This window comes from Terrapene carolina, unplaced genomic scaffold (assembly GCF_002925995.2).
Source record: "Terrapene carolina triunguis isolate 2854851 unplaced genomic scaffold, T_m_triunguis-2.0 Scaffold96, whole genome shotgun sequence".
NCBI lineage: Eukaryota > Metazoa > Chordata > Testudines > Emydidae > Terrapene > Terrapene triunguis.
Window position 1 is genome coordinate 21,507,092 of NW_020664447.1, and position 24,937 is coordinate 21,532,028.

At 42.9% G+C, this 24,937-nt stretch overlaps 1 protein-coding gene across 3 annotated transcripts in view; it reads left to right on the plus strand.

The window, feature by feature from the left end:
• CAPRIN1 (cell cycle associated protein 1) overlaps positions 1-24,937 on the plus strand; it is an 89,431-nt gene that overhangs the window by 27,084 nt on the left and 37,410 nt on the right. For all 3 annotated transcript variants that reach the window (XM_024213857.2, XM_024213860.2, XM_024213859.2), the window contains exons 3-7: positions 5,893-5,955; positions 10,385-10,471; positions 21,440-21,678; positions 21,819-21,901; positions 24,710-24,847. In XM_024213857.2, the coding sequence (XP_024069625.1) occupies positions 5,893-5,955; positions 10,385-10,471; positions 21,440-21,678; positions 21,819-21,901; positions 24,710-24,847 (610 nt within the window). The remainder of the gene's footprint in view (positions 1-5,892; positions 5,956-10,384; positions 10,472-21,439; positions 21,679-21,818; positions 21,902-24,709; positions 24,848-24,937) is intronic.

Here is a 24,937-nt window from a genome sequence, read left to right on the forward strand (position 1 = left end):
GTTTCATGTTATTAGCTTGGTGCACACCAGTCCTGGTTTAATAATCTGGTGACCAATAAGTTCATATGCCCAAGGGGGATGGGGGGGGGGAGATGCTTTGGGGGGTGAGAGGAAATGGAGGAAAGAAACTCTTACAAATCTAAAACTTTTTTTAAAAAAACAGCCTTGCCAAGTAAAAAGTGTAATTACACTGGTCTACAATTTTTGAGAAGTTGTCTGCTTCAGAGATAAAATGTGCTATTTATTATGTATTTTTGATGTGCTGAATTCAAATATGACAATTAAAACAACTGATTGGCTACTGTTTCTAAGATATTTAAGTTTTTACATTTTATGTCTATGTACATTGTGTAGATAGTAGAGTTTTAATCATAAATTGTAAATCTAGGTCTTTTCATGTGTTTATGGTTGCTTTACATGATAATATTTCACCTGTCCTGTTTATGTAACACTTTAAAAATCAGCAAAAGGGTTATATAAGTAAAATTTATTATGAAACAAAAGGCAAAAAACTATTATGTACATAGTTTAGTCCTATTCAGTGTCTACTCGGCGCTTCTTGGCTTGTCTCTTGTATTCATTAAATGGAGCATCTCTTGTCACTGTCCAGCAATAGTCTGCAAGCATTGATGGGCTCCGTTTGCCCTGATAGCGTTTCTCCATTGTTGCAATGTCCTGGTGAAATCGCTCGCTGTGCTTGTCGCTCACTGCTCCGCAGTTCGGTGAAAAAAAATCTAGATGAGAGTGCAAAAAATGTATCTTTAGTGACCATGTTGCAACCAAGGCTTTTGTATGCCTTGAGGAGGTTTTCCACCAACAACCTGTAGTTGTCTGCCTTGTTGTTTCCGAGAAAATTTATTGCCACTAACTGGAAGGCTTTCCATGCCGTCTTTTCCTTACCACGCAGTGCATGGTCAAATGCATCATATCGAAGAAGTTTACGAATCTGAGGACCAACAAAGACACCTTCCTTTATCTTAGCTTCACTTAACCTTGGAAATTTTCCACGGAGGTACTTGAAAGCTGCTTGTGTTTTGTCAATGGCCTTGACAAAGTTCTTCATCAGACACAGCTTGATGTGTAAGGGTGGTAACAAAATCTTCCTTGATTCAACAAGTGGTGGATGCTGAACGCTTTTCCTCCCAGGCGCCAATGACTGTCGGAGTGGCCAATCTTTCTTGATGTAGTGGGAATCTCTTGCACGACTATCCCATTCGCAGAGAAAACAGCAGTACTTTGTGTATCCAGTCTGCAGACCAAGCAAGAGAGCAACAACCTTCAAATCGTCACAAAGCTGCCACTGATGTTGGTCACAGTTTACGCACCTCAAAAGTTGTTTCATGTTGTCATAGGTTTCCTTCAGATGGACTGCATGACCAACTGGAATTGATGGCAAAACATTGCCATTATGCAGTAAAACAGCTTTGACTCGTCTTCGATGAATCAATGAACAGTCTCCACTCATCTGGATCGTGAACGATGTTGAGGGCTGCCATCACACCATCGATGTTGTTGCAGACTACAAGATCACCTTCCATGAAGAAGAATGGGACAAGATCCTTTTGACGGTCACGGAACATGGAAACCCTAACATCACCTGCCAGGAGATTCCACTGCTGTAGTCTGGAGCCCAACAGCTCTGCCTTACTCTTGAGTAGTTCCAAATCCCTGACAAGGTCATTCAGTTCACCTTGTGTTATGAGGTGTGGTTCAGAGGAGGAGGATGGGAGAAAATGTGGGTCCTGTGACATTGATGGTTCAGGGCCAGAAGTTTCATCCTCTTTCTCGTCTGACTCAAGTGAGAATGATTGTGGTGCATCAGGAACCGGCAGTCCTTCTCCGTGGGGTACTGGGCGTATAGCTGATGGGATGTTTGGATAATGCACAGTCCACTTTTTCTTCTTTGACACACCTTTTCCAACTGGAGGCACCATGCAGAAGTAACAATTGCTGGTATGATCTGTTGGCTCTCTCCAAATCATTGGCACTGCAAAAGGCATAGATTTCCTTTTCCTGTTCAAGCACTGGTGAAGATTTGTTGCACAAGTGTTGCAGCATATGTGTGGGGCCCACCTCTTGTCCTGATCTCCAATTTTGCAGCCAAAATAAAGGTGATAGGCTTTCTTAACCATAGTGGTTATACTGCGCTTTTGTGATGCAAAAGTCACTTCACCACAAACATAGCAGAAGTTATCTTCACTTGTTCACACAAGTACGAGGCATCTCTGCTCACTTTGGCTAAACAGAATTGTGTCCCTTTGCAAAATCAAACACTGACAAATAAGAGAGCACGACACTGTATGATTTCTAGAGCTGATATAGGGCAATTTGTTCAGCAGAGTGATGTAAGCTTCATTCTGATTGCATCATCCATGACTTCTAGGAATAACATGATGCAATTCATATCATGTAGACTCAATACCAGCTTCAGATTGCATCATTCATTGTTTTGCCTAAAAAGCAAGTACTGTCCAAACCCAGTCATAGATTTATTCATAGATCCAGTCAAAGATGTATTTTAGTCATTTCTGGTTTAAATTGAGATCCCTTCCCTTTATAACTCACTTATTTTCCGCCATTCCCAAGTCAAGGGTCGTATATACTGACCCAATAGCATATCTTGAAAACTAGAGTCAATCAACAATTTTAAGCATCATTTTCGTTCTCCGTGACCCAGAATTAGTAAAGTTTGACTACATTTATTTCAGAAGCATTTTGGCTTTAGAGCAGTGTTATCTGTCAAATTATTTAAAGAACCCAAGTTTAAAAACAAACCAGTAGTTAAGAACATCAACTTGTTCAGTGCTTATAATATAAGTAGATTGTCCCTGAAGCCAGCATAGGTGGCCATGGGAAGATCCTATGCTATCCTATTCCTGCTGCCAATCTAGGGTATCTGGCTGGGGCTTCCCTTTGTACTGTTTGTCTCTGGCTGCTGTATAGGTAGCTCAAAGTTATGTCAAAGCTGCACTTAAGGCACTGTGGCACTCTCCCAAGCTGCACTGTGCAGTCTGGACTAATTTTTTAACATTAAGAAATGTTTCATTACAACTGTCATGACCTGGCGCACACCTTGTTAAACTCTGGGATCTTCGAGTTATTAGTACAACCCTTTTAATCCCTCTAAGTTTCCTCTCAGGACACTTGTCTATAACTATCAGGCGATCCTGGCTGCTTTTCATAACTCTGTTTCAGGGACCTGCAGATCTCTTCAAAACTCTGACTGCCTCTGACTTCTGAAAAAAGTTTGAAAAAAAACAATGAACCTTTATTTAACCAAAATAAACATAACAGCAGCTTTCAGTGGTCCTTCTGCTGCTTACTTGCAGAAGGAAAGCCTAATCTTTTAAGAGCCTGGTAGTACTTCCTGTCCTGATTGCAGTCTGACTCTCCAATCCCCTCAGTCATCCTGTTCCCTCTCTCCTCAGGAGCCAACTGATGACCCTTCAAATTCAAAACCTCCCAAGTTGCATCGGGGCAGTCTGGGTAGAGCTTCAGCTGAGAGTCCAAACTTCTGTCTCTCTGTGTATCCAGCAGCATACATTCTTTTGGTTTCTGTCTAACATCATACTTTATCGTAGGATAAGTGTTATACAATTTCGCTTAACATCTCCCATTGTACAGGTTAACTGTACACACAAACCTTAACTCTGACCCAAAATAAATCGATTTCACCAATATAAATACAACATACATCCACTGAAAAATAAATGTTATATGTGCGCATTGAAGCATGTTGATCAGTCTCAAATCATACCATATAGTCATTACATAAATCAGTGTATAAATATTATTTGCAAGAAATGGCAGAACACTTTGTTGAAAAACTGTTTATAAATACATTGAACTAAACATGAAAAGAGAATACTTAAATATTAAAATCAAGATCACAGAAATAACATTAAATAGTCCATAGGTGAGAGTTACGGCAGTTTTCTTTTTGACAAAATAGGCATTTTTGTTTGATAAGTATGTTTATTACATGGCCAGTGTATCATTTAGGACAGGAGTGGGCAAACTCTTTGGCCTGAGGGCCACATCTGGGAATAGAAATGGTATGGTGGGCCATGAATGCTCACCAAGTTGGGGTTGGGGTGCAGGAGGGGGGTGAGGGCTCTGTTTGGGTTGTGGGGTGCGGGGGGGGGCAGAAATGGGGTCAGGGGGGGGGGGGGGGGGGCTGGGGGGGGGGGTGGGGGGGGGGGAGGGGGTGTATGCTCTAGCTGGGGGTGCGGGCTCTGGGATGGGACTGGGGATGATGGCTTTGGGGTGCTCTGGGCTGGGACTAAGGGGTTCGCAGGGTGGGAGGCGGGAATCAGGGTAGAGGGTTGGGACGCGGGGAGAGGCTTGGGTGCAGGCTCTGGGCGGTGCTTACCTTAAGCGGCTCCCGGAAGCAGCAGCATGTCCCTTCTCTGGCTCCTATGCGGCAGCGCGGCCAGGCGGCTCTGCACGCTGCCCCGTCCGCAGGCACTGCCCCTGCAGCTCCCATGGGCTGTGGTTCCCGGCCAATGGGAGCTGCGGGGGCGGTGCTTGGGGTGGGGGCAATGTGCAGAGCAGAGCCCCCTGGCTGCCCCTATGCATAGGAACCAGAGGGGGGTCCATACCGCTGCTTCCGGAAGCCACATGGCACGGCCCCTGACCCTCTTCCCCAGCTGGAACGCTGGAGGGGGGCCATGCCGCTGCTTCCAAGAGCTGCATGGAACGGCCCCCGACCCTGCTTCCCAGCTGGAGTGCCGGAGCAGGCATGCCCCAGATCCCACTCCCCAGCGGGAGTTTGAGGACCAGATTAAAATGGCTGGCGGGCTGCATCCGGCCCGCGGGTTATATTTTGCCCACCCCAGATTTAGGAAGTACTTAACTATTTTTGTTTTGTAAGCTAAGTGATAAGTGACAGTTAACAGTTACCTAACCACATTAAACATTTTGCTTTTGAAGAGTATTGGTTTGACTTTACCAAGCTTGGTTTTGGAGTCTCATTTCATTTGGAGTCACATCTCTGGCAGTTTAGTGCAGTGCATAAGATTTTAGTTCAGGACTGAGCTTGGTTTGTCACTCTTTGGGTTAGCAGGAAATGAACACAAAGGAATTAGAAGATATTTGCCTATCTGACTTAACTCTTAAGTCACCAGCAAAAGAAAATGTGTGCGCGCTCTTCTTGTCTTTGATGTATAGAGGTGTCCTACATTAAATATGAGGAATATTAAGTCTGGTCTGGTCCTTCCTGATTTACTTGAGGACTTAATAGAGTCACACATGGATTGGCAGTTTTCTCAGCCCATAACTGGAGTGGGGGTAGGTGTTGAATCCTAAAAGGTTTTTCTGTCAAGTATTTGGAAAATGAATGTTAGCAAAAATAAAGGCTTAAACAGTATAAATAAAAATTGCCTCTTCCCAGTTAATCAGATTTCACTTCCTTGGTACTTGTGATGTATTTCTCTGGTTCTTGTTCTTTAGAGTTTTCCAGAGCAGATAGATACTGAGTAGTTAGTGTGAAAAACAAAAATGAAAAAAGCTTCGAGTTGTCTTTATGCACCATGAAACTAAACAGGGCACACACACCTAGTTTCTTTGCAGGTCACTTTCAATGCTGATGCAAAGTAACTTTCTGTTGGTTGCAAGAAAGGTCACTAAGATGTGCATTATAGTAACAGAATAAGTGAGATTAAAATATTTCCTCCTTGTAAAAGTATATTTTTAAATGTAAAATGAGTTCAGGTATTTGCATACAAAGCTCATAATCATGTCAGTTTGCACCTTGTGTTACAATGTAATTTCATATAAAATAGGTATTGTGACTTAACACGGGAGGAACCGTAAGATAAAATCTCACTTCTTGTGCATAACTCTTTATGACTTGTAGTACACAAAACATAAAAGCATTTTTTTCCCCCCTAGGGCAAACTTGATGATTACCAGGATCGAATGAACAAGGGAGAGCGCCTTAATCAAGATCAACTGGTAAAAATTGCAACTTCCACAAATCTCTTTTAGCAGGCTGTCAATGCTTGAATTTTTTTTTAATATGAACTCAAATTTAAAAGTAACTGAGTAGATCTGGCTTCAGCTGTACTAATGATAGATTGAAAAGCTGCAAGGATATATTTTGTGTGTTGGTATTTTTGTTTGTTTAGGTTCACAATTGTTAGTGTACTGTGGTGAAAACTGACTTAAATATTTAACAGTACTATTGAAATTGATCCGTGGTGGTGCCATAATTAAGGTTATGTTCTGTTTCACACCTAAAGCAGGAGTTCAGCCTCTTTTATAGGAAAACCGTGTAATGACCGAAAGTTGAGCACATAATCTCAAAATCAAACTTGAATTTTTGGGGGAGTTTCAAGAAAATCTATCAGTTAAAATTCACATTTTGAGACCCATAATTTTTTGGACCCTTCTGTCTTAAAAAAATACAAACTGAACAACTTGTGCATAGGTGATAATTTAGGTCTCTCTCTTGGCTAATATAAATTGGTTAATTAACAAGGTGAAATAAATTAACATTGACCATAACTGAATCCTTATGTGCTATAGCTAGCTGAGGGAAAATATGATTTACATTTGATGTTCTCATTCTTCATAATATGTGAAAGATGCCTGGTATGATTTAAGAGAGGGGTAGTACACCACCTTTCTCATATGCCTCATTAATGTTCTTTATCTGGAATTGAGGGCTAACCTGATACATGGAGTTAGCAATTTGAGGAAGGTTTGTTACATCAGAAGATCTTTTACAAAAGAAGGGCACCTTTGTTAAAGATTAGGTCTTCAGCATAACAGCTGCTGCTGCTTTGATGAAGACCTAGATCTGAACCAGAGCTGCTGACCTAGCTGAACAATCTCCTAAAACAGGATTATCGTCTACGCTGGAACTTTGTCAGCAAAACTTTTGTCGTTCAGGGGGGTTTAACTCCCCTCCCCCCCCTTCCCCTGTCACGACACAAATTTTACTGACGAAAAGTGCTGGTTTGAACAGCACTTCGGCAGGAGAGCTCTCCTGCTGACAAACAGCAGCTACACTGGGTTTAGCGGCACAGCTGTGTCACTAAAAGGTGCACAGTGTAGATAAAGCCTAAATATCTTGTTGCTTTGTCAAAAATCCTGTTCATGAAACTGTTAAGTAGAGCAGTTTAAAAAAATGGGCTAGCTAGTTGACTGGGCCACTTGATCCCTTGGGCCCCACAGACTAACCACCTTTTGGACCACACTGGCTACTTGACAAAAGACAATGACTAAATATGAAGACAACCAAAGACTAAACTCTAGAGGCTAAATTTTCTGGGGTACTTAAAATATTTTCTGTTTAAAAAAAAAAAGAATATTTTCACTTTTGGGGGGAAAAACTTTCAGCTAGTAATGTTTTTTGTTCAGAAATTTTCAGCTAGCTCTGTTGCTGTTCATAATCAGGAGTGGCGCTTTTGGGGAAATGAGAGAATTTCATGAAGAGCATGCTATTTAATATTGTAATGAGTACATTCCTATCTCTGAATAGTGCCATTACTTCACTGAATATCCAAGTTTAGTTTTCCGTGGGACTTTTGCTTCTGAGTCACTTGAGTGGTGATCTTCAAAATCACTTATCTTTAAAACAGACCACCTGGGAACCTAATTACACAAACACTGCCTTGTGTCAGTTAAGCTAGCTCTAAAGAACTTAAAAAGCAAAGGAGTGGAAAAATTAAAGGCAACAAATTATACATATCCTCTGTTCCTCCACCCTGGGAGAGACCTCTCTGCTAGCAAAATCATAGTTCATGAAGAATGCTCCACTATTAACTCTACCCCAACAGGGATTTCAGCTGTCTAGTGTCTCCTTCCCCAAACTTGTGTGTAGAACTTCAGAGTTTTGCAAGAGTCTGGCCTGGTTTTGGTGGAGGGGATGAAGGAATATAAATGTAAGATGTGAGCAAATGTTTAAAATCGCTTGGGAAGGAAATTGTCTACCAGGATGTATTGCTTTAAATAATAATAATTTTAATCATGATTTAAATCAGCAAGCAGGAAACAAACCTTGGTTTAAAACATCTGTTTTAATCTTGTTTTGCATTTGTACTTAGTTATTTTCTTAAGAAAAAATTCATTCTCACTGATTGGTATAAACATTAAAACATGTTGATTTGCCATTAAATATACCATTTGCACTGCATTTGGTACTTTTTGCTAACCTAGAGGATCTATTATGTCTGCCCACAATTACTTAAGCAATTATACAGCTCATCATTTATTCAGAAATGGTGAATGACACACTTATTTGCCAGATAAATTTTTATTCGGGATTTGTCAAGTTGCAGTTGGATGGAAATTGAAATTAAATTAAAAATACACAAACAGCATTTTAAATTTATTGTTATTAGTTAAATAAAACTACCTTAAATGCACTGGATATTTAAGAGGTTTATAAAACATGTTTTGTATTTAGAATTAACTGATTTTTCAGCAAAGGAAGTATTAACTATTGTTAGTGAATGAACATGTTGCCACCATCATGATCAAAATGCCTAAAGATGCAGATAGGTCACCAGGGGGGAGGAGTCGGGGTGTGTGAGTGTGTGTGTGTGTGTGTGTGTGTGTGGTTTCAAAAGTACCTGTGCAGCAGGGTCGATTGATTTTTAAATCACCAAGTGCCTTGATTTAACATCAATTTTAATTCCCTTTTCCATTTGTACTTCAGTTATTTTCAAACGAAAGGTGATAAATAGAGCCTTTACACTAGATTTGATACATCTTTTTGCTACCTAGAAAGGTACACATTTAAGTGATTAGTTTAATATTTTCAGATTCCTATTAAGTGGTGTGTGTGTGTGTAGTATGTTAGAAAATGGTGAATGATACATTGCTTATTTACAAGGTAACTTTGCTCATGATTCATGTCAAGCTACATTAGGACGGTATCTGAAATTTAATTAAACACAAAATGGTGCATAAAATATATATTTTTTAAGCAAGACAACTTTAAATGTTTTGGATACAAAACTTGTCTTTATTAAAACATTTCACATTTTTTTACAACTAAATGATTTATAAAACAGAGGGATTGACTGTAGTCGGTGAATTAAACTGATTTTCAGGTCAGCCTGGGAAAATTTTCAAATATGTCTATGTTAAAAGTTCCTGCTCGCCTATGTTTCATGAAAGTGACAGTCTTCCAAGTTACTTAGGCTCACTTATTGTGCCATATTTATAAAGCTTGACCTCAAAAGATTTTCTGCTGGTTCTTTCATTAAATAGACAAGCAGCCTTTAATGTTTTTGATAGAGGCTTTTGGATTCAGCATATTTATTTTTTTTATTTAAATGTTTTAAGAGATTACAAGAAGTTCAGGCCTTAACATATCTTAATTCAGATTTCATTTTAAATAGGTTTACTTTTAAAAAGAAAAATGTATTATTTAAATAAGTCAATTTTTAAAAAAAAATCTTTAAATTTTTTGTTTTAATCCACCCTGCAAAGCAGGTTGGACATCTAAATCCCACTAGTCACATGTCTGCATCTTATGTACTTAAATAACTTTTGAAAATCTGGCCCCATGTCCTTCTGGTTTTTAGAATTAGTAGATCTCATCCTCTCCCACTTGTTTTTTATTCATAATTTGGAAGAGGAAAACAAACTTTCCTGCTTTTTCAGCTCCCCAGTTTCTCAATTTTGAATGAATTAGTCCAAATGAAGAAAATATTCTCTCTGCACCTACTAACTAAACTGAACCCAGAGTCATCTTCATGTAGATGTAGGCATGTATTCCACTTAAGCATGCACCCACCTAAGTGGAATGCACATCTGCATCACATCTTAAAGCACCACAGTTACAGTAAGTAACCGTTTCTTATAGTAAAAGTAGGCCTTAACATAGTTGGTAATTTAAAATTTAATTTTAAACAAGTTTATTTTTAAAAAGAAATATGTATTAAATATCAGGTTTTTGCTCTTTTTCTTTAAAATCCTCAATTTTTATCCATCCTGCTTTCCACCCTTTTTCTAGACTGCATTAATTGTAGGTTAGTCTGACCTGGGTTAGTCTTCAAAATGTTTTGTTTTGCATATGACTTTCTAGGAGTTGCTTTTCGTTTTCATGAGACTTAACCCATTTTTAGTTGACTAAAATAGAGTGATCAAACTAAATATTAAAACAACTCTCGTGCATGTGCACATGCACGCCGGCCCCCTTATTCCAGAAAGCTAAGTCCTTAACGCTTCAAGTATTTGCATGTCTCTTCTACTCAATATATTTGAAGCCTCAAATATCAAACTCTAACCTCTCATTATTAGTAGTCTCATTACTGTTTAAAGATGCTTAACTTATTTTTAGAGCAAGACAGTGCTTTATGCAGAAAGTTATCACTTGGAAGTGCATATCTCTTGCTTTGTAGTAAGTGTCACTTTAATTTTTTTCAAGGATGCAGTGTCTAAGTACCAGGAAGTCACGAATAACCTGGAATTTGCTAAAGAACTGCAGAGGAGTTTCATGGCTCTGAGCCAAGATGTAAGTAAAGGATTGAAAATCAGATGCAGGCTAACAGTTGAAATAGGAAAAACTAAACTGTTTTCTACAAATAAGTGATGTTGAATGACTTTTTATCTAGAAAGAACCTAATGCACGTTATATTTTTTATATTTGACTTCTTAAATTGCAACGTGTTAAACACTTATGTGAAAAAAAGGATGCATTTAAACTTCTGACTTACTCTTTTTCTGAGTCTTTCAGACTCAATTCAGTATATTGTCACAGCAAGTTGGTTTCCTGTTAAAAGAAGTTGAGCTCAAAAAGTCTTTGTTTAAAAGATTTTCTGTAATGCTTAACAGCATGAAAAAAATTAATGTATTACTTTCTTCTTTGAATTCTATGGCCTTTAAAGCACTTGACAAAATGTGACCAAAAATAATGAAATGCCTCACAATTCACTGAACACATAACATGAGTGGTATACAACAGTAACCCACCAGTTCAGTAACGGTAAAATTGTCATAAACCAACAAATTAAAAAGGAAGCAGGAGGGATGCCACAGATATATTTAGGCTTTTGTTCAGAGTCTGAGAGTGGTTTCTTTTTTTTAAATATTTATATTGCAGGCCCCCTTATGCTAGGCCACTATGCCATAATAAATCTCTGCCTCAGATAAATTAGGCCTTGTCTACATTACAAAATTAAGTCGACCTAAGTTAGGTTGATGAACAGCCAACACAGTAATTACTGCATTGTGTGGCACTGATAGCTGGAGCCCTCCAGTCCTGGGGCCGACAGCCAGAGCTGTCAGTGGCAGGGCTGATGGTTTGGGCTGTGGGGCCAGCATGAACACTGCGTTGCCCTAACTACATCAACCTAAGCGCTACACCTCTCGTGAAGGTGGAGTTAAGTTGATGTAGTGGGCGACTTACATCAGCAGGAGCACTGTTGTAGTGTAGACACTTAGAGTTAGGGCGACGTAAATTGCGCTACATCCACCTAACTCTGTAGTGTAATCCAAGCCTGAGAGTGAACCCTATTACTCTGAGAGGACATACGAATACAGGAAAGTTGTCAAGTCAGATAAGACGTGACTCCCATAAAGGAAAATTTGAGTCTTAAAGTTAACTGGATATGACTAAAGTGAAGATTCTTTGTTCAAATGTTGTTTATAGGTTAAAATAATCTTCTAATGAACAATGATAAACTATTAATACTTATTTTCATACATCTTAACATTTTAATTTTATTTGAAATTCCATTGGATGTGTAGAAATTTCCAATCCTGTGAACTTCCTTTCTTTGTTTCCTCTGTCTACTGCCTCAACCATAGCAAGGTGTACTAAACCTCTTCAGTCATACTGCTACTCCTGAAGGAATTCTGCACCAAAAAAATAAAAATTCTGCACACAATATTTTAAAATTCTGCAAGCTTTATTTGTCAGTAAATAAATGTGGAGGCTCCAGCATAGCAGTGGGGAGCACAGGCCACTGGTTTCACAGAAGTGGGAGATCGCCAAGTCAGTGTCCCACGAGCAAGGGAGTGTCGATGCTGCATCCGGCAGTGCAAGGGCCGGGCCTGCCCCTCCGCACCAGAAGTGGGCAAGTAGGCTTGGGCAGGCAAGGATCCAAGTGTGATGGGGGGGCTTAGTGTGGTGGTATCTAGATGTGGATTGAGAGGGTTTTGTGTGGGGCAGTCTGGGTGAGGGTGGCTCAGTGTGGTGTGTGAGTGTGGGGGAATCTGGATGCATGGAGGCTAGTTGGAGGGGTTCTGAGTGCAGGGGTAATGGGACTTTGCAGGGGGATCCAGGTGAAGTGTTTGGGCCTCAGCGGGGGGGATCCAGGTGAAGTGTTTGGGCCTCAGCGGGGGGAGGGGTCTGGTTGTGGGGGGATGAGGCATGGCAGGAGGGCTCAGCAGGGGGAGGGGTCCGGGTACTGGTGGCTTGGGGCTTGGTGGGGTAGGGGTTTGGGTGTGTGGGGGTTCGTTGGGGTGGTGTGGCGGGGGGTCAGGCTTGGTGGGTTGAGTGCAGGGGCTCAGCGGAGGATAGTCTGGGTGTAGGGGTCCAGATTAAGGGGGGGGAGGGGCTCAGCGGAGGATTTGGGTGCAGGAGGGCTTGGGATTGGGATTTGGTTGCAGGTGATTGGTACGGGTCTGGGTGCAGAAGGATGAGGCTCGGTGAGGGGGTCCGGATGCATGGGGTTGGGTGGATGGGGGAACAGCTCCCCATACTCCACTCCAACTGTGATCAAGGAGCGGTGGGGGCAGGAAACAGGTAGGCAGGGGTGTGGAACTGCCTGCAACCAGGGGATGTGTCTGACGCAGCCCTGGCTGCTCTTTGCAGGGGAAGAGAAAGTCCTATCCTCCCCCAGCCCACCTAGGACTAGCAACTGAGCCCAGTGAAGGGTAAGAGCCACTTGCTGGGGCAAACACAGCTGCCCCCACCCCCCCCGGCAGAGATTTAATACTCCGCTGGCTGTTCCAGGCACCCAAAATTAGCACCTACGCTGTTTAGGAGGGACACTTGACCGCTCTTGCGGCTTTGCTTTGCTTTGCTTTGGAAGTGAAGGGAAGCAATCTGCAGGGGACATAAGTTCTTTGAACGTAGAGTGGGGCAGAATTCCCCCAGGAGTATACTGCATTGAGTTTCTCAACGAAAGAACTGAAAGACAGTTGGGCTGCTCTGCCTATATACTTGTGCGGGGGAGGGATAATGAGGACATGCAAGGCTCAGGTGCAAACCTAATTGAGTGCTGGTCAAAAGATTCCTCTTGTGTGTGAGGCGCACGTGCACCAGAAGGTAGGGGTTCTTCGAGGAGTGTCCCTGTGGGTGCTCCACTTTAGGTGACTTGGCGCCCTGCACTTGTAATTGGAGATTTGTAGTAGTAGTGCCCAGTTGGGCCGTGCACGTGCCGTAGCCATCTCGCACCACTCCGAGCGGTTACATAGCGGTGTGCAGCCAACCGCCTCCCACTTCCTTCTTTAGTGCCTTTGGCTTGAGTTGGAGCACCAGCAGTGCCTTTTCTTACCTCAGGTAAGCTTAATAGTTGGTAGTGTTTCCGATAGTGTTAGTTTAGTTATAGTTAGCTACCCTACCCCTTTGTCCTTTTTATTTATTTATTTATTTAATTTAATTTATTTATTTATTTATTTATTTATTTATATAATGTTAGGAAAAAATCTTTCCCTTTCCTCTTTACCCCTGCCTCCCCGGTGGGTACTCGACTATTGCCTTTAAACAAAAAAAGGGGGAGGGGGAGAGAAACAGGGTTATCCCATTTCTTTTTCCAAAGGACTTGCTCTCTCAGACACGCCCGGCTCACCTGGCTTTAAACGCTGCCTGACTTGCAGACTTTCCATACCGGTCTCTGACGACCACGCACAGTGTGTCCGCTGCCTTGGCGAGAGACACGTTACCCCAAAGTGTCCACACTGCAGAAAATTGACTGCCAGGACAAGGAAGGCCAGGAATCTCCAATTGACGCTCCTGATGATGGAGAAATCCCTCAGACCTGCCTCCGACCCAGAGTCCAGGACACCTCTTGGCCAACGGTCGCCAGTGGCAGCATCTGACAGGGGATCTACTTCAACAACAGCTGCCTAGGAGCCTGCTCCTAGGAAGGCTACCAAAAAGCGATCACACTCATTTCCACAATGAGAATTGCCTAAAAGAAAGTGATCTCCAAATGAGAAATCTGCCCTGGTACCAATGACGCCGAGAGCGCCGGACAGTGAGGCACCGGGAACATCCAGTATCGAGACGTCCCGAGGAGCTAAAGACCCTATGCGGACAAGTTCTAATGGAGGTGCATGCAGTAAAATCAAACCTCTCAGCTTGGCACCTACGGAGCCAAAGAAAACAACGGCACTGAGCACTACAATGGCGCCACCTGCTGTACCTATTCAGCACAGCTCCAAGTTGTCGGAACCAACAGCTTTGACCCTAATTCCTGGTCAGTGCATGATGCCGTCCCCGGCACCGAGCCTCGCGGTTCCGCAGCAATTCATGAGGCATGCGGACCTGGTAGTGGCCTCCACACCTGGAACTCCCCTACTTGGTACAGATGGTACCCCAGTGAGACTGGGACCAAGGCTGGTAACCGCTCCCTGTGGATCAGCCCCTCCCCTCTCCAGTGATGAGGAAGAAGAGGATGAGGAAGTAATATACACTCCTCGCCACTTCTCACCTAAATCTCGACCCTCTCAGTACTAAACATTTACAGACATGCGGGACTGGTGTGGGCAGCCATGGACACCGCCTCCTATACCCTTGCCACCCAACTGGCCATACTGGGATCCATGGGCATTGTATAGGTAAGGCTACGTTTTAGTCGCGGGTATTTTTAGTAAAAGTCATGGACAGGTCACAGGCAGTAAACAAAACTTTGCGGCCCATGACCTGTCCATGACTTTTACTATATACCCGACTAAAACTTGGGAGGCGGGCCGCGGGGCTAGGGCAGGTTCCCTACCCGGCTCCTGGGAAGCGGCAACGTATGCTTATATGCCTCCGCTCCGCCCCAAGCCCTGGTTCTTCAGCTCCCATTGGCTGGGAACTGCGGCCAGTGGGAGCTGCGAGGGCAGTGCCTGCGAGCGGAGGCAGCACATGGAGCTAGGAGCTGAGGGAGGAGAGTTTGTTGCCTTTCTGGGGAGTCCGCCCCCCCTTGCATGTAAGCATGGCCCTACACCACAGTCTCCAGCCCTGAGCCCCCAAACTCCTGCTGCAGGGGGCCCCGAGACTGCCCCAGCAACAGCCAGTACAACTGGCCCAGGGCTGCCCAAGCTGCTCAGGCGGCTCCCGGGCCAGCCGCACGGGCCGCTGCAGAAGTCCTGGAAAGTAACGGCATCCGTGACAAACATTGAGCCTTAATTATAGGCCCAAAACCTCAGGCCCCCTAACCCACCGAGGTCCAGAACAACACGGTCCCCTTCACTAGCTGTCCCAGCACCCTTAGAGAGACAAGAGAACACAGCTGAAGGTGACACCCTGCTGACCACTCACATCTCATCTTCGTCAGCAGATGAAAAAATAATGCTACCATCCCCTACTATGGGGGATGATTTCAAATCTTTTCAAGTCTCTTCAAAAGGGTAGCTGAATTTCTGGATGTTTCGCTAGCGCAGCTACCGGAGACCCAACACAAGCTCATGGACATACTCCAGGCATCCCCTACAGCGAAGATAGCACTGCCAATTAATGATGCCATCATGGACGCTGTAAAAATAATCTGTCAGACACCTGTCACAGCACTTCCCTCCTGTAAGAGGTTTTACAAAAAGTAATATGTGCCAGCAAAAGCAGCTGAGTTTTTATTCACCCATCCTGCACCAAACTCGCTGGTGGTGGATGTGGTCAACCAAAAGGAAAAACACCACTAGTCCGGAATTACCCTGTGTGATAAGGACTGGAAAAGGCTAGACCTTTTTGGTCAGAAAGCCTACTCCTCTGTCACACTCCAATTCCGCATAGCCAATTATTTGGCCATACTGGCAAAATACACACATAATCTGTTTCACAAAATGTTGGAATTAACATAAGAACGGCCATACTGGGTCAGACCAAAGGTCCATCTAGCCTAGTATCCGGTCTTCCGACAGTGGCCAATGCCAGGTGCCCCAGAAGGAATGAACAAAACAGGTAATCATCCATTGACTTTACTGAAAGTTTACCCGATGACAAAAAGGAACAATATAAGGCAAACCTCTCTGAGGGAGTTTCTCATTGCCAGGATAGCCCTACAGGCCTCTCTTGACTCTGCAGACACGGCAGCACAGTCCATCGCTACATCTGTGGTCATGTGCCGTGCATCCTGGCTCCACCTCTCGGGGTTCCCCAGGGAAGTCCAGTCCACTGTGGAGGACTTACCCTTTGAGGGTCAAAAATTGCTTGCTGGCAAAACCGATGTGTCCTTACACACCTTAAAGGACTCACAGGCGACCTTAAAAACCCTGGGCATATATGTACCTGCAAACAAAAAGAAACAAGGCAAGTTTTACAACCAGAGGTTCCAGCCTGACCCATATTCTCGGACCCAAAGACCGTATGACCAACGAAGTAAACAAAGACAGACCAGACGTTGGCAGAGCTAAAATCAGCTTTCAATGTCTCAACCATCTACCGCCAGACAATCATTTTGAAGGTGTGGTCGAGGACACAAGACTTCCACATTCTCTGATTCTGGAACCACATCCGGTCTCCTGCCCATTTGGAGACTGTCTGTCACCATACTATCCTGTCTGGAACACCATCACAACAGACAAATGGGTTCTGGAGATTATCCAGAAAGGCGTTTCTATCCTACCTACCCACCCCACTTCCCCATCCCTCTTCAGGGACCCCTCTCATGAGCACTTGTTACAACAGGAAATAAACCACCTTGTACAATTGGGTGCTGTGGAACTTGAACCATCTCAATACAGGGAGAGGTTTTTTTATTCCCATTTATTTTCTTGCTCAGACGAACGACAGGTGGCGACCCATCCTGGATTTGCGAAAACTCAACAAATTTGTGAGAACACGACATTTCAAAATGGTGACTCTTATCCACAATAATTCTGGCATTAGAGAAAGGAGATTGTCTCTCGGCCCTCGACCTCTGGGACGCTTATTTTCATATTACAGTTTCACCCGGTGCACCGAAGATTCGTGAGATTCACCCAAGGGAATCCGCATTTCCAATACAGAGCGCTACCATTCGGCCTGTCAACTGCCCAAAGAGTTTTTTCCAAGGTTCTTGGTGTCGTTGCAGCTCACCTTTGCAAACAAGGAGTGATGATATTTCCATACTCAGACAACTGCCTTATAAGGGCAGCAAGGCTCAATAAATACCACGCAAACCACGATAACCCTGTTCACAGACCTTGGGTTACAAATAAATGTACAGAAGTCCACCCTGGTTCCTGTCTAACAGTTGGAATTCATAGGAGCCTACTTCGACCATCTCACAGAAACAGCAATGTTACCCCCAATAGTGCTTCCTCACTCTAATCAACCTAATTTCAGCCATGATGGACAGCCCACAAACATCTGCCAAACATCTATACAACTCTTGGGGCACATGTTGCCAGCAATGTTTGTCGTAAAATATGCAGGCTCCACATGTGATGCTTACAGGCCTGGCTTTGAACAGTGTATATAACACACAGACATTCTCTCAACAGAAGTCCTGCAGGGTAAAAGACTCGCTAACAGGGTGGACACAACCACAGAATGCTCAGGAATCCCTTTCCAACAAAAAGTTCCAACCATGACAGTCACAACAGACACCTCTCTGGTTGGTTGGGGGGCACATTTACATGACAATACAATCCGTGGCCACTGGTCTCCAGCGGAGTCCAACCTTGGAGCTAAGGGCAGTCCGAAACACATGCGAGCACTTTCTCCCTTTAATCAAGAACAATGCCATCAAGACCCTTACAGACAATATAGCATGCATGTACTATATAAATCGCCAAGGGGGAGCACGATCACACCCACTATGTGCAGAGGCAATACGCCTCTGGAATTGGTGCATCACCAACAGCATAGAGATATTGACATCCTATCTGCTGAGATGTCAGAACACAACAGTGGACCAACTAAGCAAGGATTTCTCACAAACCCATGAGTCGGAGATGGATCCCTGAATTCTCAAAGCCATATTCAACCTATTGGGGGTTCCATAGATCTATTTGAAGCAGCTCAGAATGCCAAGTGCCCACAATATTGCTCCCGGGCTGGATTGGGACACCACTCCCTGGGCGACGCTCTCCTCGTAAAGTGGGAAGCGCCACTGATGTATGCTTTTCCTCTGATCCCACTGCTGAGCTGAGTCATTCACAAGATCAGGCAGGACAAATCCAGGGTCATTCTCATTGCACCCAGGTGGCCCAGACAAATGTGGTTCCCATACCTGAGACAGATGGCAGTGAAACTGCCTCGAACCCTTCCCTTAGTGCTTCACCTTCTGTCACAGGACGCAGGGCGGGTCCGTGACCCCAACCTCGCAGTACTCTGCCACAAGACCTGGTTACTCCATGGCTAATGGGGGTCGAGAAGGACTGTTCAGAGGAAGTGAAAGATATACTACTGAACAGTCAGAGACTAAGCACAAGAAAGACACATGCATACGTAGGTGGAAATGATTCGGCACTTGGTGCCAGGACAAACAGATTTTTCCAGTCGGCCCTAGTATATCTAGTATATAGTCGAGGATTCTGGGACTTTAAAAATTCACCAGCTCAGTCAGATTACATTTGACTGCCATCACCTCCTTCCATGACAAGGTGGACGCAGTCACTATCTTTGCTCACCTGATGACTAAACCCTTCTTTAAAGGCATAGAAAACACTTATCCCACACTAAGAAACTCTACTCCCATGTGGGATTTCAACCTTGTTTTATGCAGTCTCATGGGAAACTCATTTGAATCCCTCGCAGCTTGCTTTGTTGCACTTATCAGTGAAGGTTGCTTTCCTAATTGCCATCATGTCAGCAAGATGGGTGGGAGAATTAGGTGTCCTAATGGCACACCCACCTTATTCTGCATTCTTTAAGGATAAGGTAATCCTATGTCTGCACCCTAAGTTCATACCCAAGATTGATTCCCTTTTCATTTAAATCAGCCCATTTACTTACCTGTATTTTTCCTGAAGCCCCATACTGACAGCAGGGACGCCTCACTCCACACGCTAGACATTTGCAGAGCATTAGCTTTCTACATAGAATAAAAACATTCAGAAATCATCTCAACTATTCATTTCCATAACAGAACGCTCGAAGGGCCAAGCCTTCTCAAAACAGACTGTCCAAATGGATATCTGGATGTATCCATTTGTGCTATCAAAACAGCAATCTGCAACCTCCACTTGGAGTTCGCGCACACTCCACCAGAGCGTTCTCAACATCTGTGGCCTATCGCTGACATCCGCCCATACTTTCACTAAACACTATGCTTTAGAAAAACAATCAGCAGCAGACACTCAGTTTGGACTCGGTGTTATCCACCGTCCAATGAACCAACTCCAAAGCCTCTCCCCTCCACTGAGGGGCAGTGCTCAACAGTCATCTAAAGTGGAGCACCCCCAGAGATACTCCTTGAAGAAGAAGAGAAGGTTACTCACCTTGTGCAGTAACTCAAGTTCTTCAAGATGGTTGTCCCTGTGGGTGCTCCACTATCCCCCCACACACTTCGGAGTTTCACGCCAATCTTCTGGGGTAGAGAAGGAACTGGGGGATGGTTGGCTGCATCGCTATGTAACCACTTAAAGCAGCGCGTGATGGCTACAGCTCATGTGCGGCCCAACCAGGCACTGCTACTACAAATCTCAGCTTACAAGCGCAGGGCGTCAAGACGCCTAAAGTGGAGCACCCACAGTGACAACCATCTTGAAGAACCTCAGTTACTGCACAAAGTGAGTAACCTTCTCATCCACACCGACAACGTGTCTTGAACAGTTACTGTAAAATAAGTAACTCTTCTTCTTTCTACCATGCCACCTAGTCTTCTCCCTGCTGCATCACTTTAAATGAATCCCTTAATCTGCCAAGGAACAAAGTCATTGTCCTTCTATGACTTGCAGAAATAGAACTGGTTTCTCCCTTCTTCTCCCGACTTCCTTTGTCCCCCCAGTTGCCCCTGATCCCTTCTGCCTCCCTACTCACCTTCTCATCCAGGACTTAATTTATCCCTGGGCTTGCCAGGGCTGAGGAAATCTGCTGTGAACGAGGATATTTGTATTTGTTTAATACCACTTTTCACAGCAGACTTACTAGCTAGCTGGGAAGCTGTGAAAAGTGGTGATAACTTACAAGTATCCCTTCTTACAGCAGCAGACTTACAAGTTTAAAAAAAAGGCAACCAAAAAAGCAAAAGAAACAATAATGAAGACAAGAACGTGCAAAGCACCTTATTTTGTTTCTCTATTCTGTTTAGGTCCAGTGAAGAATAGAGACAACTGTACATTTTTATTACTGAGTCTGAAGGGGAGAAAAAAAAAAACACAACACCCCAAACCTTAAATAAAGAAATTGCAATGATTTGGAAATGTTTATGTGCATAACTAACTTTAGGAAAAACAAATAAAGTATTTTAGGAAAAATTGTCAGCTGCGACCAGCAATAGTTGGTGGCCATGCTCTGAGGCCACCAAAAATGTGTTGATAACCCCTGACGTCACTAGCCAGAAGATTTATTCTGTTTGTCACCAGTACTTATGCAGATTGATGATGAAGGGTTGCTCTTCCTCCTCTGTAGCACCTGTGCTCCCTTTTTTTTTTTTTTTTTTTTTCCCTGAAGCTGAATTCCTGTACTGCTCTGGCACAGCCCTTTCCATCTGACTTTTTAAAACTCTGTATATGAATAGACAAGTGGATTTGTTGGGGGATCATGATATAATATTCCAACAGTAGGTCTCTAAAGTTGATCTTAGCTAATGTTGGTAAATGTCAGTTATCTTTCTCTTTTAGTGGAGTATACTTTCGCTGGCACTACATATGAAGAATATCTTGGTAAAATCTTAATGATGGTTATATTGATTATGATTAGAACCAGTAGCTTGATAGCAGTGGTGCTCAGACCTCAGTGGTTCAGGAGCCAAATTAGTGATTTGCATTACCCCAAAGAGCCACAGTTGTGGAAATTTATAGATTCATTTACCATAGTACTATATATTCATGTTTAAACAGTATGACAGGAGTGCGTGTGGATAGATAAATTCTCACAGCAAAATGATTGACCAAGATTATTTTGTCAACTACAATTGGTTAATAATGTAAAAGCATCCTGATTGGTTAATAATTATATCACAGTATTTTAATACGTTCTGTAAAGAGCTGCAAGAGACCTATCAAAGAGCCACTTGTGGCTCGTGCACCTCAGTCTTGAGTATCACTGCTTTATATAAAGAAAATGTGGTGGCATTTAAAAGCCAGTTCCCTGGATACATAGATCATTTTGAGTTGTAGTCTAACTCAATTCAGTACAGAATCTATCTTAAGTAGTCTAACGTTCCCCTTTCCTTGTGAGCAGATCCAGAAAACAATAAAGAAGACAGCCCGGCGGGAGCAGCTGATGCGAGAAGAAGCTGAACAGAAACGTTTAAAGACTGTACTTGAGCTGCAGTTTATTTTGGACAAGTTAGGAGATGATGAAGTGCGCAGTGACCTGAAACAAGGATCAAATGGCATCCCTGTACTGACAGAGGAGGAACTGACAATGCTGGATGAGTTTTACAAGCTAGTAGACCCTGAGCGGGACATGAATATGAGGTAATGTGCTAGTTTTACTGTTAAGTAATCTCTGTAATGTTAATATTGATCAGTGCATTTATTCTAATTATCTGCAGCATAAGAATTTTGAGACCTGTTGAGTAATGTTATGTTTCAATTAATTAATATTTTTGTTGAAGATTGAACGAACAGTATGAACAAGCATCCATTCACCTGTGGGACTTACTGGAAGGGAAGGATAAGCCTGTTTGTGGAACTACCTGTAAGTATGTTTAAAGTAGAACATTGAATGCAAGGAAAAAATATACTAAATATATGAGTAAAAGTTACATTACAAATGCCTGTGATTATAGTTTTAACTGTTAGAATTGCTATCTTTTGCTAATTGCTTGTCTGGATAGTGACTGAATTATCTTGGTCTCAGCTATGTTGTAACTATAGTTCAGTGAAATGGTAACTTACTGCAGATTGTATTTGGCACTGAGACAACCTTACTCATCATTTACTGGGCCCACAGTTTCTGCTGCTTCAGCGGTGTTGTCACTGATGGTGCGTAGTAGCTGTTTTTTTGCTTTCTAGAAAACTGGGTTTTACAAGGAATATTTCTCAATGAAATGTGTACTTGGTTAGTTTTAGACCTTAAACAAGGCAAGTTATGACTTTTTTAAATGGAATGCTTAAATGGTAGCCAAATTTTCAGGAGAGCTCAGCTTCTGTTGAGGTGCTTAAATGGGAGTTAAGCTCTTTGGAAAATCTGGCAAGAATAGCATCTGGTTTCTTAGCAAGAAATCGTTTGTTTCATTAGTGTAAGTAAATCCATCTACGTATGTGGTTTTATGAAAACAGCTGTAATATATATAGATTGTCTACTGTTATATCCAAACGTATTGCTTAATTTGAGATGAAGTGAAACTTCCTGCTGGAGGAATTAAAGGAGTGTGGTTTTAAAACCAATCTCAGGAAAATTACAGCTTTTAATGGATGTTTTGAAGTATGTTTGTGTGAATAAGATAAACCATTAAAGTATAAGGGGCTTAATATTTCCAGGGTTGGTTGCTTTTTTCTGAAAACTGCTATAACTGTTGAGGTAATAATTCTCTGACATAATGATACTTTGTGATTTTGGACTAAGTAGATAATTTAGGCTGAAAATGTGACATAAGGATGTGCTAACCTTGTCAAGAATTGTTGAAAACAACTTTAAAAGAGTTTTAGGAAGATATTTTTGTACATAAAGCAGAATTTTGGCAAGAAAAAGCAATCTTTGCTTATGCTTTTATTTACAGTTGAAATTGTCCTCTATTTTCTTCATCGCTAGAAAATGTGCTGTTAAAATCAGGGTTTTCTTTCTAGTATTTATTTTTAGTATTACAAATAATGCAAAAGAATAATTACTTGTAATCATAGCAAAACATGGCATTTTAAATGGCAACTAGATACTATTAGGATTTTCCTGTATGGGTGGGCCCAAGATATGTAGATGTGTGCTTTACAGTGCATTCAGCTTATTATGGAAGTGCTGGTTGTGACTCCATATTTTAGACTGAATTCCATTTTGCACTTAAAGCAGGGATTTAACTTTTGCTATATATGAATAAGGCAGTGTATCCTCCAAAGTTACACAACTTAATTTGTGAGCACAGCAGTAAATTTTAGAAAATTCAGTAGATTAGTTGGATGCAAAATCCATTGAAAACTGTGTTCTTTAAGAAATTTAGCATCTACTATACTTAAACTCACTCCCAAATGAATTTAACAGAAGAAAATTCTTCAAACTCTCCATATATAAAAGTAATAGAAATCTTGTGTCTATGCTATATTTGAAGAACTTTCGTTGTAAAAAGCTACGTTATTAAAAATTGTATATAGTTATGATATAGGCTTACAGACCGGTTCAGATCAACTTTTACCTCTGATGTCAAATGACTCCATGTATCCCAACCAATTGCCACTATTCCTCTGCAGCTAATTTGCATGCAACAGTTCTATTGGTTGTAATATGTTGGTGCGATAAAGACTGGACACATGTCAAGTTCTCATTGGCAGATTACTTGGCCTGGCTGTTGCTGCTCTTCATCTTCGAGTAGATGCAGCTGTGTATTCCATTTAGTGTGTGGGTGTGGGTGGGTGCAGGGCAGAAGGCTGGGTGTGGGGGGTGGGGTTCAGGGCAGAGGGCTGGGGTGCTCGGCTCGTGGGGGTGCTCCCAGCTCCCTGCCCTAAGCGGCACATGGCAGGGGGCTGGAAGGGATATGCCCTGTTCCACCCCTTCCTCAAGGCTCCGTCCCTACCTCTTCTCTGCCTCCTCTACGGAGCAGCGAGCAAGCTGCCACTCATCCCCCTCCCCCTCGCAAGGGCCATCAGCTGATCGGCGGCGGGGAGGAGGAGGGGCAGGAAAGCACCATGCTGGGGGAAGAAGCAGGGGAGGGGGAAAGCTTGGCTGCTGCAGAACCAAGCTTCTGTCTCCTGCCCCCGCAGGGGAGAGTGGTGGGCGTGGGGGCTGAGTGGGGCTGGGGGCCGGGACTGCGGCAGGCAGCAGCGTGCCACTCAAAATCGGCTTGCCGACCTAGATTTTGCACTCATTCCAGGACTCTAGGGTTATGCTATGGTTCTGGGGGGTATACACAGACCTCGCGGAGATCTTGCTTATTCTTGCATTATCAATGTCTAACAGCTTCTTTCAGGGTACATTTTAAGATACTTATCCCCTAGGATCTAGTCAAAAATGAAGTTCAGCTTTTCATAGATTCAAGAAGCAGAATTGCTTCAAAATGACTTTGGAGTTGTCAGCTGCTCTTTAAATTACCATGGTTTAATGTGCAAACAGGCAGTATGCAGTGCTGGCACAACTCAGGAAATGCTTTTCATTTCTGATCGTTAAAATCCAGAGGACATTCTGTGGTAGATAATTAAATTCAAAGTGATATTAGACTAGTTCTGGATAGTAAATGTTTCCTACCAATAAATGGAAAATAAGTTTTATGAGATTTGGGGGGGGGGACGATGGACATCCTCCTGGAAAACAGTTGTGATCTTTTAGTCTATACTTGACCAGAGTTTAATTCCTTTGCAGACAAGGCCTTGAAGGATGTTGTTGAACGCATTCTTCAAACTAGTTATTTTGATAGTACCCACAACCATCAGAATGGATTGTGTGAGGAAGAGGAGGCAGCCCCTGCACCTACAGTGGAAGACCCTGTAGCAGAAGCTGGTAAGTACATTTATCTGTTTGGGTCTCCATGTGTAAGTTGCAGGTCTACTGTTATCCCTACTTGCTAGGATCCATAAGAGCAGTGGAAAA